General features: G+C 42.3%; 1 protein-coding gene across 9 annotated transcripts in view; it reads right to left on the reverse strand.

Moving 5' to 3' along the window:
- Positions 1-345: 345 nt before the first annotated feature.
- ELMO1 (engulfment and cell motility 1) overlaps positions 346-15,283 on the reverse strand; it is a 578,919-nt gene continuing 563,981 nt past the window's right edge. For all 9 annotated transcript variants that reach the window (XM_050783309.1, XM_050783305.1, XM_050783301.1 and 6 more), the window contains 2 exons: positions 7,343-7,420; positions 346-1,743 (listed from right to left, as the gene is read on the reverse strand). In XM_050783309.1, the coding sequence (XP_050639266.1) occupies positions 1,543-1,743; positions 7,343-7,420 (279 nt within the window). In that variant the 3' untranslated portion in view covers positions 346-1,542. The remainder of the gene's footprint in view (positions 1,744-7,342; positions 7,421-15,283) is intronic.

Consider the following 15,283-nt stretch of genomic DNA (forward strand, 5'->3'; position numbering starts at 1 on the left):
TAAATTATATCATGGTAAGAAAGAAAAAGAAGAGAAAGTCATGGTCAAGAGACAACAATGTAAAAGGGATAGATATTTTCATACAGTGGGTCTGATTTTCTCAGTGAGTAGAGATGGTCTTCTTAGAAGTAACATTCTCCACTGATGCTCCGAGCCTATGGTGACCTAGTAAAGGTGGAGGGTTTCCCACAGCAGTGTTTTTCAAACCAATGTACATACACATCACCGAATTCAGCAGGTCTGGGGCAGAGCTGAAGAGCTGGCATCTCCAACAAGCTCCTAGGTGATGCTGATGACTTAGTAGCAAGAACCTAAGTTACTAAATCAAAACACCAGCTCCCCAAATCATCACAATCCATTTTATTCCACAGCATGTTTAAGGGAATGTTATTTTCAGGAAGATGTTTGGGATTAAAATAATTAAAAAAAACCTGGAAATTCACACATTTATGTATCTCTTCTTTTCATTAAATATATATCTGTTTGGCAAAAAATGTTAGACTCTTTTGTACAAAAACAAAGCCAAAAAAAAAAAAAAAAAAAAAAACTAACCCAAAACTCTTGCAAATTGTAAATACCAGTAATAATTACAATGATGTAAACTTGGATGTCTGACAGTTTGACCATCCTGTGGAACTCATGTTGCAGCAGGACCTCCCAGGAGAAGGTAACACCAAACCCTTGGATAGCAACAGCCTGTCCTAGAGGCATTTAGGTTTAGTCTATTAGAGATGGAGCGAGACTACTGATTTCACCATTTGTGCTTTCAGCTAAAAGGCTGGGAGTGTGGGTGGAAATGAAGAAGGCAGTTCTGGCCTGGGGCAGGGAGAGGAAACCCCAGACTAGCTGGTGAGGAGGGAAGATTTGTCACGATCACAGTGCAGACGCAAAGTGGGCGTGGGACCTGTGGACTGTTCGGGAAACTGATGCTAGGGAGGATCACGAGGAGGCTGCGGCTGCTGCTCTTGGGACCAAAGAGGAACAGAGCAAGGCAAAAGCAGGGAGGGAGGTGGGAGGAGATTTGAGCACAGATCTCAATTCAAGTGGAACTGGTGGTACGAGATGATTCTAGAGAGAGGGGAAAGGAGGATGTGGGGTTTGGTCTTCTTACCAAATAGCTGGGCCATTTCCTCCAGACAGGGGCCGTGGGGCACTCCCCTTGGTCTGGTGGGCAAGTTTTGGGGCAGTCTGGGGCTGCTGGCTTTCCTGCCACGGGGAAGGAAGGGCATGCCTGCGGGGGGCTAGGATGGAAGGGCCCTTTGGCCTTTTTACTAGCAGTAGGCTTTGCTCTTGTCCCACCGGTGGACTGCAGCCATGGGAAGTGACCTGAAGCAGTGGAGCCGAGGAACAGAATCAGGGTGGTGAGCAAGATGCCAGCTAGGGGCTGAAAGTTGCCGGGGTTAGAGGTGATGCTGAAGGGAGTGTGGACCCACAGCTTCCCTTTACCAAAGGAGGGTTCCAAGGCGTGGGCATGTTTTCATTCCTCTCTCCTGTTAGCTAGGTGTTCCAGTTTTGGAAGGGGCGTGTCTGGGCCCGGCCACTTCAGTTACAGTCATAGACGAAGTCATAGTTGCTGGGCTCCTTGGGAATCGGCGGAGGTGCATCAGGGATCTGGATGTTTTCCAGATCCAGTAGGCGGAGCTTGATTTCCATGCTGAGCAGGGTGTCCAGGTCATTCCGCGTCAGGTCGCTCATCATGTCCTTCCCGAGTAGCGCATTCAGTCCATCCGTCCAGATACAGTACTGGCAGGAAGGGAGGCAACAGCGATCATTACTCGTGGCAATTGCAGAAGTATTAATAGTAAAAATAGCTAACAGTGAATACTCATCACTCAGTAGGCTCTGCGCTAAGTGCTCTGCCTACTTCGTCATTTCATATTCACAACATCTCAATATAAAGTCGATACTTCTGTTATCATCTCTGTTTTATAGGTGAAGGAACTGAGGTACAGAGAAGTTAAGTGACTCAGTATTACATAGACTGGGTGGGATTTGAACCCAGGCAATCTGACTCCAGTGCCTGTGCTCTTCTCTGCAAAGAATGGCTCTCCGTAACAGCTGAGGATTGGAGTTCTCCATGACTTGCAATGTAACACCTATGTGGTAGTCTATGACTTTTAGGTATTGGTGGAATCTACCAGTCCTGGACTCAACATCAGGTGAAGCTGGCTTCTTTCTGACTCCAGTCATGGCTCCTAGTCTAGTATCTCATCTCTGCCTGTCTTGTCTGATTCCTAGCATTCACAATGACAGTCCTGTCCCACCCTGGAGCCAATGGCCAACAGTAGTCCCACCTTGGTGTTTCTCAGCTAAAGGGCTAGGAAATAGCCTTCTGCTGCCCAGTGTCTAGCAGCCAAAATGGTTAAAATTATTGGGCAATCTTAATGGGAGGAGGGTTGGCTGCCTGTCTGGGGACCTCTTTAGCCTTTGTCTCCAGTTCCTAAGGTTTCTTTTCACCAGGTCTCTGGGGCCTGATCCCTGGGGACATTATCTGTTTTGGAAAGACCTTCAGAGTCCCCAACTAAGAGTCTGATTCTTCTCCTTTCATAGCCTTTTGTCTCTCCAGGAGACTATGATCTCTCTGAGGGAGAAGGAGGAACTGTGCCTTGTCTGAGGACCTGCTTTTCTCTTGTTAGCTTCTCTCCCAGAGGCTGGAGTTCTGTACTGACCTGGACAGAGAACCATGACACCTGGTGGAAAGAGGCACCCCTGCTGCATCACAGAAAGCTGCTTGGCGTTCTGGATGCTGGGCTCCACTCACACACTGGAGTTAGGTTTCTAACAGTCCTGTATAGGATTCTATAACAGCAATTATTCTCCTATTTTGTTCAAGTGATCTTCCTTCTACCATGCACTTCAGATTCCCAACTTTTCTGCCTCACTAGGTCAAGTGGCAATTCCAGACCCTCCTTAACCTACTTTGGCACTGTGGTTATCTGGACTGTATTCCATGGTAGCAGATCTCAACATAAAAGTACCCAAAGTATACAGAAAAACACTATATAAATCTCCAGTCACTATGATGTGATAGAAATCTTCCGTGATGCACATTGGTGGTCCTACTTTTTAAGCTGAGGAGGTGCACAATGGGTGTATTCTGAGATCCGTGTTTGAGGAGGGCAGCGTTGATTTGGAGGGCTTTCATTCTACCGTGGTTAGGTGATCTCAGCCAAAGCATTTAACCCATCGAAACATCAATTTCGTGTTAAGGGATTTCTGGAAGAATTAGTGTCCTCATGATCTGATTCTGAACATGTCTAACCATCCATTTCTGCAGTGCGTTTCTTTTTAGAAACAACAGGCACAGAAAATTTTATTTGAAAGTACATCGACCAATAAATAAAAACCCTGTAGTATTGATACTGAATTTGAGTTGGAACTATCAGTATCAATTCATTATGTAGTTTATCTTAAAAAAAAAAAAAAAAACCCTCCTAGCTCTGTCCCCAGAAAGGGCTAAAAAATAAAATAATGACCAACCAAGAACCATTGCACCATGGTGTGCAATGACCATAAACATACCTCATGCTTAGATTCTGGTCACTAAATACCATTTCCCACTACAAGTAATAAAGGCTCCACAGAGAAAAGGCAGGAAACAAAGATAAACCTGGAGCACCCCATCATACCAGAATGCCACAAAGTTGTCAAAGACATAAGGGGTCCTCCCAACAGGACTCAGATGCCAACCCAATGGTGTTCCTATTTATTCCAGACTAGATAACTAAGAAACTAATAATGACAGTAACTGCAACATATTGAGACATAATTCTGTTTAAATGCATGATTTCCTACTCAACTCCTGCCCCCAAATGCCTCATTGTTCTTCTTTGAAAGACACTATTTTGAAAACTGGTAAAGAGAATCAAGTATTTATCCTGCCTACCATATGTAAATTGTATAACTTTAGGATAACCAAATAGTTGATGAGGCCAGTTTCTCTCTATCCCTTTAATAAATAAAGAAGGAATTATAAAATTAGGATATCAACCTTTTGCAACCTCTAATGGTTCCAAGGATCCAGACAACAATCATCAGTGCCTGCTAACATCCAAGAAAGGGGAGCAAGAAATCACCATGAAAGTACAAACACCACTGCTACTGCTTAGAAAGGGAGCCTGAATTTGATTAATCCTTTAACTACAATTCATAGGACATACAGGGGACAGATGAATATATGAATTATACTGCAGGTTGTGGTGAGAACAATAATACCCGCCTTCCAAAGATACCCACATTCTACTCCCTGGATCCTGAGAATATGTCAGGTTCTGTGGAAAAGGGACTTAAGGTTGCTATCCGCTGACCTTAAAATAGAGAGATAATCTTGGATTATCCAAGCAGGCCCAATGTAATCCCAGAGGTCCTTAAAAGTGAGAGAAGGAAACAGAAGAAGAGTCAGAGTCAGAGAAGTGAGAGGTAGAGGGAGATCCGACTATGGAAGAGGAGGCTGAAGTGATGTGATGAAAAGGTTCAACCGGCCATTGCAATGGATGGAGGCCAAAGAGTGCAGGTGGACTCCTGAGTGAAAAAGACAAGGGAAAATTCTTCCCTAGAGCCTCCAGAAAGGAACACAGCCCTGCTGACACCTTGATTTTAGCCCAGGATACTCACATTTGACTTTTGAAGTCCAGAATTGGAAGATAATAAATTTGTGTTCTTTAACACTAAATTTGTGGCAGTTTGTTACAACAGCAACAGTAAGCTAATACACAAACTTATAATCAGCACAGTCTAGACTATTAACATTACAGGTTTAATGACCTGTTTTTCCCAATAAATAAATTTCAAGGAAAAAAGGCACATGCTCATGATTGTGAGAGACAGAGAAAGAGAAATCTGTAGATTCAGAGAAACCTAAGAAACATGTCAACCAACTGCTACGCATGGATCTTATTTGCATTCTGACTTGAACAAAGTATGAAAGAAAAAAACACACAAATGAGACAATTAGAGAAATCTGAAAATTGACGGCACATGGTTTAATAAATAAATACCACATTATTAATTTATTTGTGATCAGGGTATTGCAGTTACAGATTTTAAATTGAGTCTTTATTATTGGGAGACGCATACAGGAATATTTATACATAAAGTGATATCCAGATTTGCTTCAAAATAATCATGGGTGATGGTGGAAGAGTAGATGGGAGCACAGATGAACCAGATTGGCCATGAGTTGGTGACTGCAGAAGCTGAGTGATGGGCCTGCCAGGAATGTGCGAGCTCAGTGCCTGCTCCTTCTCTTCCTAGCTCCACAGTGTAGGGGTTAAGTGAGGGGCTTCTGGAGCAAGGCCGTCTCTTACTACTTGTGTGACCCTGAACACGTTTCTGAAGCTCTCTTGCCTCATTTCCCTCTTTTAGTAAATGGGGATTCTTTCAGAGTTATATGAGGGTTAACTGGGGTGAAATATACATATAAAGCATTAATGGTGCCTGGCAGAGAGGAAGCCAGGGTCGTTATACTTATAGTTGACCCTTGAACAACATGGGTTTTAACTGTGTGGGTCACTTATACATGGATTTTTTTTTTTTCAGTAAAACTTCCACCAAGTGTGCCTGTCCCTCCTGCTTCCCCTTCCACCTCTTCCACCTCTCCAGCCTCTGCCACCCCTGAGACCTCAAGACCAGCCTGTCCTCTTCCTTCTCCTCATCCTACTCAATGTGAAGACAATAAGGATGAAGACCTTTATGATGATTCTCTTCCACTTAATGAATAGTAAACATATTTTCTCTTCCTTATGATTTTCTTAACATTTTCTTTTCCCTAGCTTACTTTATGGTAAGAATACAGTATATAATACACATAACATACAAAATGTGTGTGAATCAACTGCTTATGCTATGGGGAAGTCTTCTTTCTGGTCAACAGTAGGCTATCAACAGTTAAGTTTTTGGGGAGTCAAAAGTTATGGGCAGATTTTCAACTGTGTGGGGGGTCGGTGCCCATAACCCCCATGCTGCTCAAGGGCAACTGTATTAACCTTTCTATTGTTGAGGGTATTCAGTTCTGGGAGGTCTCTGCCTGCTCATTTGATAAATGAGAATGTCTGTAATAGAACTTTCTATTGTATGTTGTAATTATGGAAATAAAATGAGGTAATAGAGAGGAAAGTGGTCTGAAGTAATTAAAAGTGTTCACAAGCATATGGCATTTTTCTCTTCATTGTATCTATAAGAAGTGGCAGATATGAATAAAAATCTGGCAGTCCCAGAGCATTTATCTTGATCTGGAATTAATGTACACTGGGGAAAACAGCCTTGCATAGATTTAAATAACATCCAAAGTTCTACTATTTTAAGTAGTTTTGTATACAGCTCTATACATCTTGAATATGGTGGCCTGTGTAGAACCGCAATTTTATTTAAAAACAGAAACAGTAGGACACAGTATCTATTTTCAGAAAGATGAAGACAAAGTCTTACCCTTCAGCAAACTAAATGTCAAGTGACACAGAATTATATTTAAGCACCATTCTAAATGCAGGATTTGTGTCTAATCTTTCCTCTCTCTTTGGGATATACAATTTTATTCAAAAGCTTCAAACCAGTGAAAACCAGATACTGAATAACTTCTAAATGAGCTAAATGTCCTAGGGGAAATGGGGAACAAAAATCAGATTCTATTAAAATGTTCTCTTCCTTTCTAAAAGCTGTTTATACAACCACATGCAAAACAAAAATTTGAATGGTATCATCTAAAAATAAAAGTTTCAAGCATGATGTTGGGTTCCAGTTTATAAAAGAAAGTTAAATCAGCCATAACTGCCACTTTATCTTACAAATGCATTTTCCTAGATTTATGCTAAATATTTTAAATATAGCTGACAGCGTGCTGCAAGAAGAGAAACAAATTATACATATAACAAGATGTCAGAAAGGAATAAAAGCATCTCGAAAATAAAATCCCAACAGCAGAGACAGCCCTAAACCTCTTAAAATAGCTTAAAGAAATTTGGTAGAAAACCTACTTCCTCAGATGTTTTAAAGAAGAGAGACCAGTTTATCTTGGGAAAATCCAGACCAAAACCAAAAACGAAAAATTCAATGAAAACCAAAGCTGTAACCAGGGCCGCTTCTTTCTCTGGATTAACAACTATGCCTTTGCTGCATTTGAGGCCTTTTACATCCTTTTTCTTTACCAGGCTACTAAGAAGTTGAATCTGTTGCAAGGGGCAGTTTGTCAAGAGGTTTCTATTCTACTCCAAGTCAGCAAGATGCCCCTTGGTGCGTCATTTTTTTGGGCAGATCTATTTTTCTTAAGCAAAATTTCTTTCTTTCTAATATTTTTCTTGAGAAAAGATTACATTCTCTCATAAATTATCCCCCCTGAGACCCTTACCTCATGCTTGTCAGGAGCGATGAAGTTCAGTTGGCAGTTTGAGTCATACAAGATGGAGAAAGCGAGTTCAAGCACCTCCTACAAGAGATGAGAGAAAACAGCACCTTAAGGAAAATCGGCACATTTCATTTTGCTGTTGCAAATGGCTGCACATTGACCATGGAACAGGGCCAGCTTGTCTAGACAAGCAGAGCTGCAATGAGGCTGATGGAAGGAGGAACCATGTTCTTCAAGGTTCACGGCATGATTCCTTCTCTCCATTCAGGGCGGTCTGTGTACCATCTCATTTAATTCACATGCAGCCCATGTAGCAAGTGTTTTCATCCCCTTTATGAGGCGGGGCTTAGAGAGGTTCAATGAGTGTCCAAGGTGACAGCCCCCGCCTCCGCCACCAAAACCGTGTTATTCTCCTTTCTTTGCATCTCCCTTCCAGAGAGGCCACAAAAAAACAGTAAACTCCCAATCAACAGCATTAAGTATCAGCCTAAGACAGACAGAGAGGCCTTCCTTCTATCATCCTAAGACAGACAGAGAGGCCCACCGAAGTATGAATTCACTAAAATGTGGACGCTACGCCAGCTGTAAGGAGGCTTCTAGGTGAACCCATTATCTTTACATCTGTCCTTTGACCTCTGAGCTACTGTACAGTAAAGGCTACACAAAGCTTAGGTTTTACCCAGCAGAGACTCCAAGGTATGATCGAGAAGCATGGTCTCACTCATTGGTGATCACTTACGGAGTACACACAATTAGCCAGGCCCCAAAGGTCCGGGGACCAAGTGACATTTTCATTTCATTGCAGATGAATGACCAATGGCCAAGGCACTCAGTGTCATGTCTAATATGTACATTAAACCACACTTCTCAGACTGTACATGCTGTACCAATACTGGGTAGGACGATCATTCTAGTGGTCTGAGTGGTCAGCAGAAGATGAGAATCATCAGCTCATCTCAGCATCCTGAGGACTCCTAGTCTGGAGGGGAAGGGCCAAGTGTATCCAAACCAATGCTCTACACTGTTCCAGCATGGAGGTTCTAGTATGCCTTCCTTCTCTGTGCTTCTATTAGGCACCAGGGATGACCATCCCTCTCCCCTCCTGTGATCTGAGAGCCATATTGCTCAGTAATTGCCCACAAAGCATTCTTTCTTAGGGAGCCAGATCTCTTCACATCATTCTCTACCTTGATATCTGTTAGAGAGTTTGTCTTTCACCTGTGACTCACAGCAAAAATGCTCCAGAAAGATAAAAGGCAAAAAGATGAGGTCAGTGCCTACAGATTTCAGAATTTCAGACGGATTAAAGAATTATTCCAAAGTGGCTGCATCCCTCTCCCGACACAGTCCATCATCTAACTATTTCTGGCTCTCGTGGAGTTCTCAGTGTCTGGTTCACCTCCAGCTGTCCCTCAATGAGAGGTGGCAGGACTTGTTCTGAGGATAGACCTACCAGCATCTCACATTCATAAGGTCTCCTCACCTTGACAGAAATAGAAACAAGGGAAGGAAAGAATGCTGAGTCATGGAGTGGGAGCTATTCTGCAAAAATGCTCTCCTCATTTTCTATTCTTCTTCTTTAGGCCCTGACTCAGGCCTACCCAGTAAAGACAATAATGTAAAAAGGAAGTTTGCTGAAACAAGCAAACAAAAACAATTTTCCATTAAGTACAGCATCTGTTTCCATAACCATCTCTCTTGGGACTTTTAATTTATAAATTAAAAGAGTCACAGACTTACTATTAGTACTATAAATTCATATCATCCTTTAAAAAAAATCAGTATGAAAATCATATCAAGAACCAGAGATGCTATGCCTGAGATAATTTCAAAAGAAAAATTCAAAAGAAAGCAAAAGCCAAATATTATTATCTGAAAGAACATTATGAGAAACTAACCTCTCCCTCTTTTGGGTAATAAAGATATCATAAATTAGCCACCAAGGGAAATATGTTTGGCCAATCATTCAGTAAGATAATTATGGGGAGCCGAAGTTAAGTGGAGAAAAGCATGAGACATGAACACCGTGTACACACTGATCACAATTATGAATAATTCCTACTTATGGACAGAGACTGGAAAGAAATATGGGAAATGAAAATAATTATGGTAAGGTGACAGGTCATAGGTCATTATCTCTTCTTACAACTGTTTTTTCAACAAAATGCTATGCTATAATTTCAAAAATTCATAAAAATTATTCTCAGATTTGGCATGTTCATTAAAATGACAATTTCTTCACTAATCTTGGAGTCATTTATTAGGCAAACTCTCTGACTCATACTTGAGAGATTGGAGAAAAAGGAGGGAGTGAACTTTGCTTCTGAACAACTAGTCAGGATATTACAGGGGGCCCTCAGAGGTAAACAGGAAAAGGTAAAGTTCATCCAGGCCCCTTTGGGCTGACCCTGGGTGACAAGTGCCTGACTGCTCAGGGAGATCACGTGGCTGATCACCCCTGGCTGACAAGAGCTGGTGTGAACAGCACCACAGCCCAGATGTGCTCCCGACAGGATGCTGAAGTCACTCGAGACCGGAGTGTCAGCGTGGTTACTGCTGTGATACTTTCTCTTCTGCAGGGGGATGGAGAAGGAAGGAAAAGGAGGGAGCATGCGAACTTTGGGCTTTGCCCTTCTATGACATATACCACTCACGACGTGAATGATCGGAACTGTCATGACCTAGATTCCTGATAAACACAGGCAAGAAATGGGAAATTCGTGAGAATGTCAATTCCCACTTTAATTTCACCAAAGCTGCCTGGGAGGGGGTGGGAGGAATTAATTCTCTGAGCTGCATGTCTGTGTTAAAGGGTGCTATCGTTTATAATGGGTTTTATTGATGTCTCTGGCTTGCTGTTGTTGAGTCATTGGTGAAGGTCAGCTCTTCAGCACTTGGAGCAGGGAGGCTGCAGAGCTGGGAGCAATGGCACCTCTCAGGCTAACACTCCAGAAGCTGCCACCTGTCCACACCGTCCATGAGGGAGAAGATGCCAGGTGGTGAAGGAGTAGACTGTCACTGATCTGTGTCCCTCTCAGGGCCTACTTGCCTCCACACACCACAACACCCACTTAGACATCGAATGCTCAGGGGCTTTGTTGCTCATGACTGAAGCTCTTTTATTCCTCTGGTTTTAATGCAGTGAAAAATTACATCTAGAAGCAGCTTCTCTCCATTCTCTGCTGCACTGATGCCTGCTTGCCACCTTGTCATGTGGAGGAAGCCTGAGTTCTAGGGAAAGTGGAGGCAGAGGAAACCGAACATCCTTTCATGCCCTGAGGCCCCTGACCTTTGTACTCAACGCTCTGGCCCTGGGACAGATGACAAGGCACACTGTGTCAGCGGATGCTCAGGAAAATGGTTCCTGGGTTTGGGGACTGCCATCTTCCATGGGTCAAATGAGGGACTGACTGATGACAAGAGTAGAGTTCTATGCAACACATTTTCAGTGTGCAGTGTTGGCTGTCAATCCTTATGTTGTTGGAGGGTAACGCACCACATTTGGCCATTTTGCTAGCATTCACTTAACTATGCTGGTTCTCTATTTATCCAGGTCATCATGAGGGCAAAACCTTTTGATAAAAGACACAGGATATAACTTGGCATGTGTGTGGGTGTTAAATTATGGTCACAGAAATAGCAGTATATTTCAGAGCTATAGTGTATTACTGCCCAGATATCTATGAATTTGAGTTTCTATTTTAGAAGGCAAAAACCAATCATTCATATCATCCACTCACTCATGTAGTACACAACAGAGATTACCTTCTTCAGGTAGTTATAACTCTCCAGCCCCCATCTATCTTAGCAGCGTAACTGGCCAAGAGTTCTCCAACTCACATTCTTCTCCTCATCCCCATCCATCCTATACTCCAAATTCAGTGTTTCCCAATTAGAGGATGCTGTTCACATGAGCAAAGGCCCTTGTGCCTTTTCAGACTGTTTCCTCCTCTTGGAAAGTCTTCTCCTCACTTCTCTGCCTGGCCAATTCCTTTTCAAAAGCTAGATCAGATGCCATTTCCGGCATTGGCCTTTCTCAATTCTTCCAGGCTCCCTCTGTGTTTAATTTTTTTTGGCATAAACATATTAAATTGTAATTGCATATTTAAATATAAATCTTATCTACTGGACACCTAGGACCAGAGGCCAGGTCATATTTATCTTTGGATTCCTGGCACCTAGGACAAAGGAGATGCTCAATACATTGCTGAATGAATGAATGAGTGGATGATGAATGAAGTAAATGTGAATAAAGGGCTTTCTGGCTAAGACCAGGATTTTCAAACTGATGCAAGGACATCAGCTTCAGTAGAATATGCTTCTTATTTCAGGTTTAAGCACCACACTAGAAAAACAAATGCTTAATTCTGGCAAATAGGAAGATGGAAGCTTCTCATATACCAAATACACTCCTATCTGAATCAATGAATCTTCACTCTGGTGGTTTCATGTTGACTGTTGAACTAAAAGCCCCAAATCCAGTCAAACAAGTACCAAGAATGCCCACCTTAAAGCACACAGCCACAAACCAGCTTATCTTTATAGAGTTTGAATTTAGAATCCTTAATCCTTGTAAATCTAAACCTTCCAACTGAATTTCCATCTACTCATGGCAATTCTTTTCAAGTCTCAATGAGAAATTTTCTGATCCCTGTGTGAAGAACCCAGCATTTCTTGTCTCCATAAAAATGTGCCTGCTGCACTGACCTCTGTTAAACAGAGTAGACTCTAAGCTCCAGAAAGACAGGACCCCGGCTACCCCATTTACATCCTATGCTATTTCAGGCACTCCCATGCTGGCTGACTGGATGACTGACTACATGAACAAATGCCTCTGCAGCAGACACCCCAAGGGAAAGGACCAATTTTCTTCTTTCTGTTCTCAGGGCCCTGCTGGGAACATCAGCAGAGACTGAGTGGGTGAGAGGATGATCAGTTACCAACACTCTGCCATTAACGAACTATCTCCTTTACTGATGCCAATGTCTCAGTTTGCCTTGCTCGGTCATTAAGTTAACCATGGGTCTCATGGCACAAAATGTCAAAAGCTGTTCCACAGCTGGAAACACTGTCCAAAGAGCCAGCAATTTGCCTTGGTTATCGTCCATCCACTGTGCACTGACAGACCTCTTATGAACACATTTTGGTCGATTCTCCTTTTAGGCTGCAGGTCCCCCTTTCCTACCCAGAAATCCCAGAGGTAGACAGGGGGGCACCTCTGGAGTACAGGGAAAGGGGTGTGGGTTGGGGGGTTCAGCAGGTAAAATTGTGGCTTTCCTTCTGCCTTTTGATATTTTTGCTTGATGACATGGTATATATGAATGCTATTAACATTGCAAAACAAGTAAATTCCATATATTTGCCAATTAAAGGGCCAGGCTGCTTGAAATTCTGCTAGTATCATCCCTCATGTCAGACTGGAAGGGCCCAGGGTAGCTAGAAATATGGGCCAGTGAGTCCCAGGAACTAGCCTCTATTTGCAGTCTTATCTGTTTACAGTAGCGTACTCCATCCATCCATCATCCTCCAGCTGTCCATCCATCATCCATCTATCCATCATCATCCATCCTGTGTTTTATGAGTGTCATGACAATACGTGAAAAATAAAGGTTGCAAAACATCATTTACTCGGTTTTACTTTTTTAGTCTCCTTTAAGTAGAGAGGAGTCTGATACAAGAAGGCCAAATATACTACCTCACATGTTCAAATGAAATCATCTCCACATCTGTTATATTGGTGACTCTCATTTTTTTCTTGGTTGGCCAGGCTAAAAGTTTATCAATTTTATTCATCTTTTCAAAGTACCAGTTTTTGGTTTTGATTTTCTCTACTGATTTCAGTTTCATTGATTTCTACTCTAAACTTTATTATTTCTTTTTTTTCCTGCTTGCTTTAGGCTTAAATTGCTCTCCTTTCTTAGTGTCCTAAGGTGGAAGCTTTATTGATTTTAGTTATTTTTTCTTTTCTAATGTAGTCATTCAAGGCTATAAATTTCCCTCTAAGCACTGCCTTCACTGCATCCCACACATTTTGGTAAGCTGGATTTTCATTTTATTTAGTTTGAAACATTGTGCAATTTCTCTTGGGAATTCTTCCTGGAACTGTGGGTTATTTAGAAGTGTGTTGTTAAATTTCCAAATATTTGGGGGATTTTCCAGCTGTCTTTCTGCTACTGATTTCTAGTTTAATTCCACTGTGATCTGAGAACATACTTTGTATAACTACTGTTCTTTAAATTTTTTAAGACATGTTTTACAATCCAAAACGTGGTCTATCTTGGTGAATGTTTCCTTTGAGCTTGTGAAGGATGTGTATTCTGCCGTTGCTGAGTGGATTATTCTATTAATATCAATTAGATCAAGCTGATTTATGGTGCTGCTCAGGTTATCAATATTCTTGATTTTCTGCCTGCCTGGTGTATTGATTACTGACCGAGGGATGTTGAAGTCTCCGATATATTAATAGTAATGAATTTGTCTATTTCTCCTTTCTGTTCTATCAGTTTCATAACTCATGTATTTTGATATCTTCATGTTAAGTTCAGACATGTTAAGGATTATTATGTCTTCTTGGACATCTGACTTTCCACATTCCATGGTGATGGTTTGCCTTCAACCTCAGTTCTAGGATAGGTCCAAGAAAACTTGCTGATTTTCACTTTGTTCTGCTGCTTTTTTTTTTTTTTTTTTTTTTTTTTTTTTTTTGAGACGGAGTTTCACTCTTGTTGCCCAGGCTAGAGTGCAGTGACGTGATCTCGGCTCACCGCAACCTCTGCCTCCCGGGTTCAAGCGATTCTCCTGCCTCAGCCTCCCAAGTAGCTGGGACTACAGGCGCCTGCCACCACACCTGGCTACTTTTTTGTATTTTTAGTAGAGACGAGGTTTCACTATGTTGGCCAGGCTGTTGGTCTCGAACTCCTGACCTCGTGATCCGCCCACCTCGGCCTCCCAAAGTGCTGGGATTACAGGAGTAAGCCACCGCACCTGGCCCACTTCTCCTTTTTGTGAGGATGGGAGCACAACTCTCAAGCTCTTTACATGTTGGGGCTGAAACAGGTGGTCCCTCCACACCTATTTTACATAATTCCCTGTCTTTATTTAGCACACTTGAACTCTGGCAGGTTGCTATTTTTCCAGGTACACCCTTCCTGGTCTTCTCTGGGTTGCAGACTCCCAGACCCCTATTATTGCCAATTTCTCCACACTGTTTCCAGCTCAGCCCCAAGTGTTATGTAAACGTGGGGACCTTCTTGGCTGAAGCAGAACCAGTGCTCTCCGAGATTGTGGAGAGAATACCTGACATGGGCAGCATATGGTAATCCTGGCTGGTGTTGAAGAAAGTCTGCCCCACAAGAGGCGAACCATGAAAACTGGAGATTTGCTGCTAAAGCTAAGGATGCTTCTCTAATCTGCTCAGCTATAGAATCTCTGTCTCCCCACAGCATGCAGAAGAGAGAAACGGAAACCCCCGTCGGTGCTGTGTAACAGACAGGCCATAGATCCTGGCCTCTTGGGCATACCCTGCCATCAGTATGCTTGCCAATCAAATGTGTTACATGACAGTGCTGTGCTGGGCTCAACAAAGTAGGAGTTCCCATGGAGTTGAGGTGAGTTATACTTATAGAACTTAAGAAGGAAAGATCTTACAATCAGCCTCTTCAGCTGCATCCCCTGCCCTCTGCCTTCCTGAACAGTATTTTCACAGCACTTTTGTTTTTCCTTAACTATAGATAGGGCCATCCTGCAAAGAACTGGATTCTCTTTGTCTTACAACAATAGAAATTAGAGTGGAAACTATTTATTTTAACTCTGATTGGTAAATAGATTGTATATCATTTTAGTGTCCCTCTTAGACACTGACACTAGAAATAAAGATGCAATCTATTGCTCTATGTGACATTTTTGGTACCAGATTATCTGGGTACTCCAGATAATCTGGATACT

This window comes from Macaca thibetana, chromosome 3, assembly GCF_024542745.1.
Source record: "Macaca thibetana thibetana isolate TM-01 chromosome 3, ASM2454274v1, whole genome shotgun sequence".
Lineage (NCBI taxonomy): Eukaryota > Metazoa > Chordata > Mammalia > Primates > Cercopithecidae > Macaca > Macaca thibetana.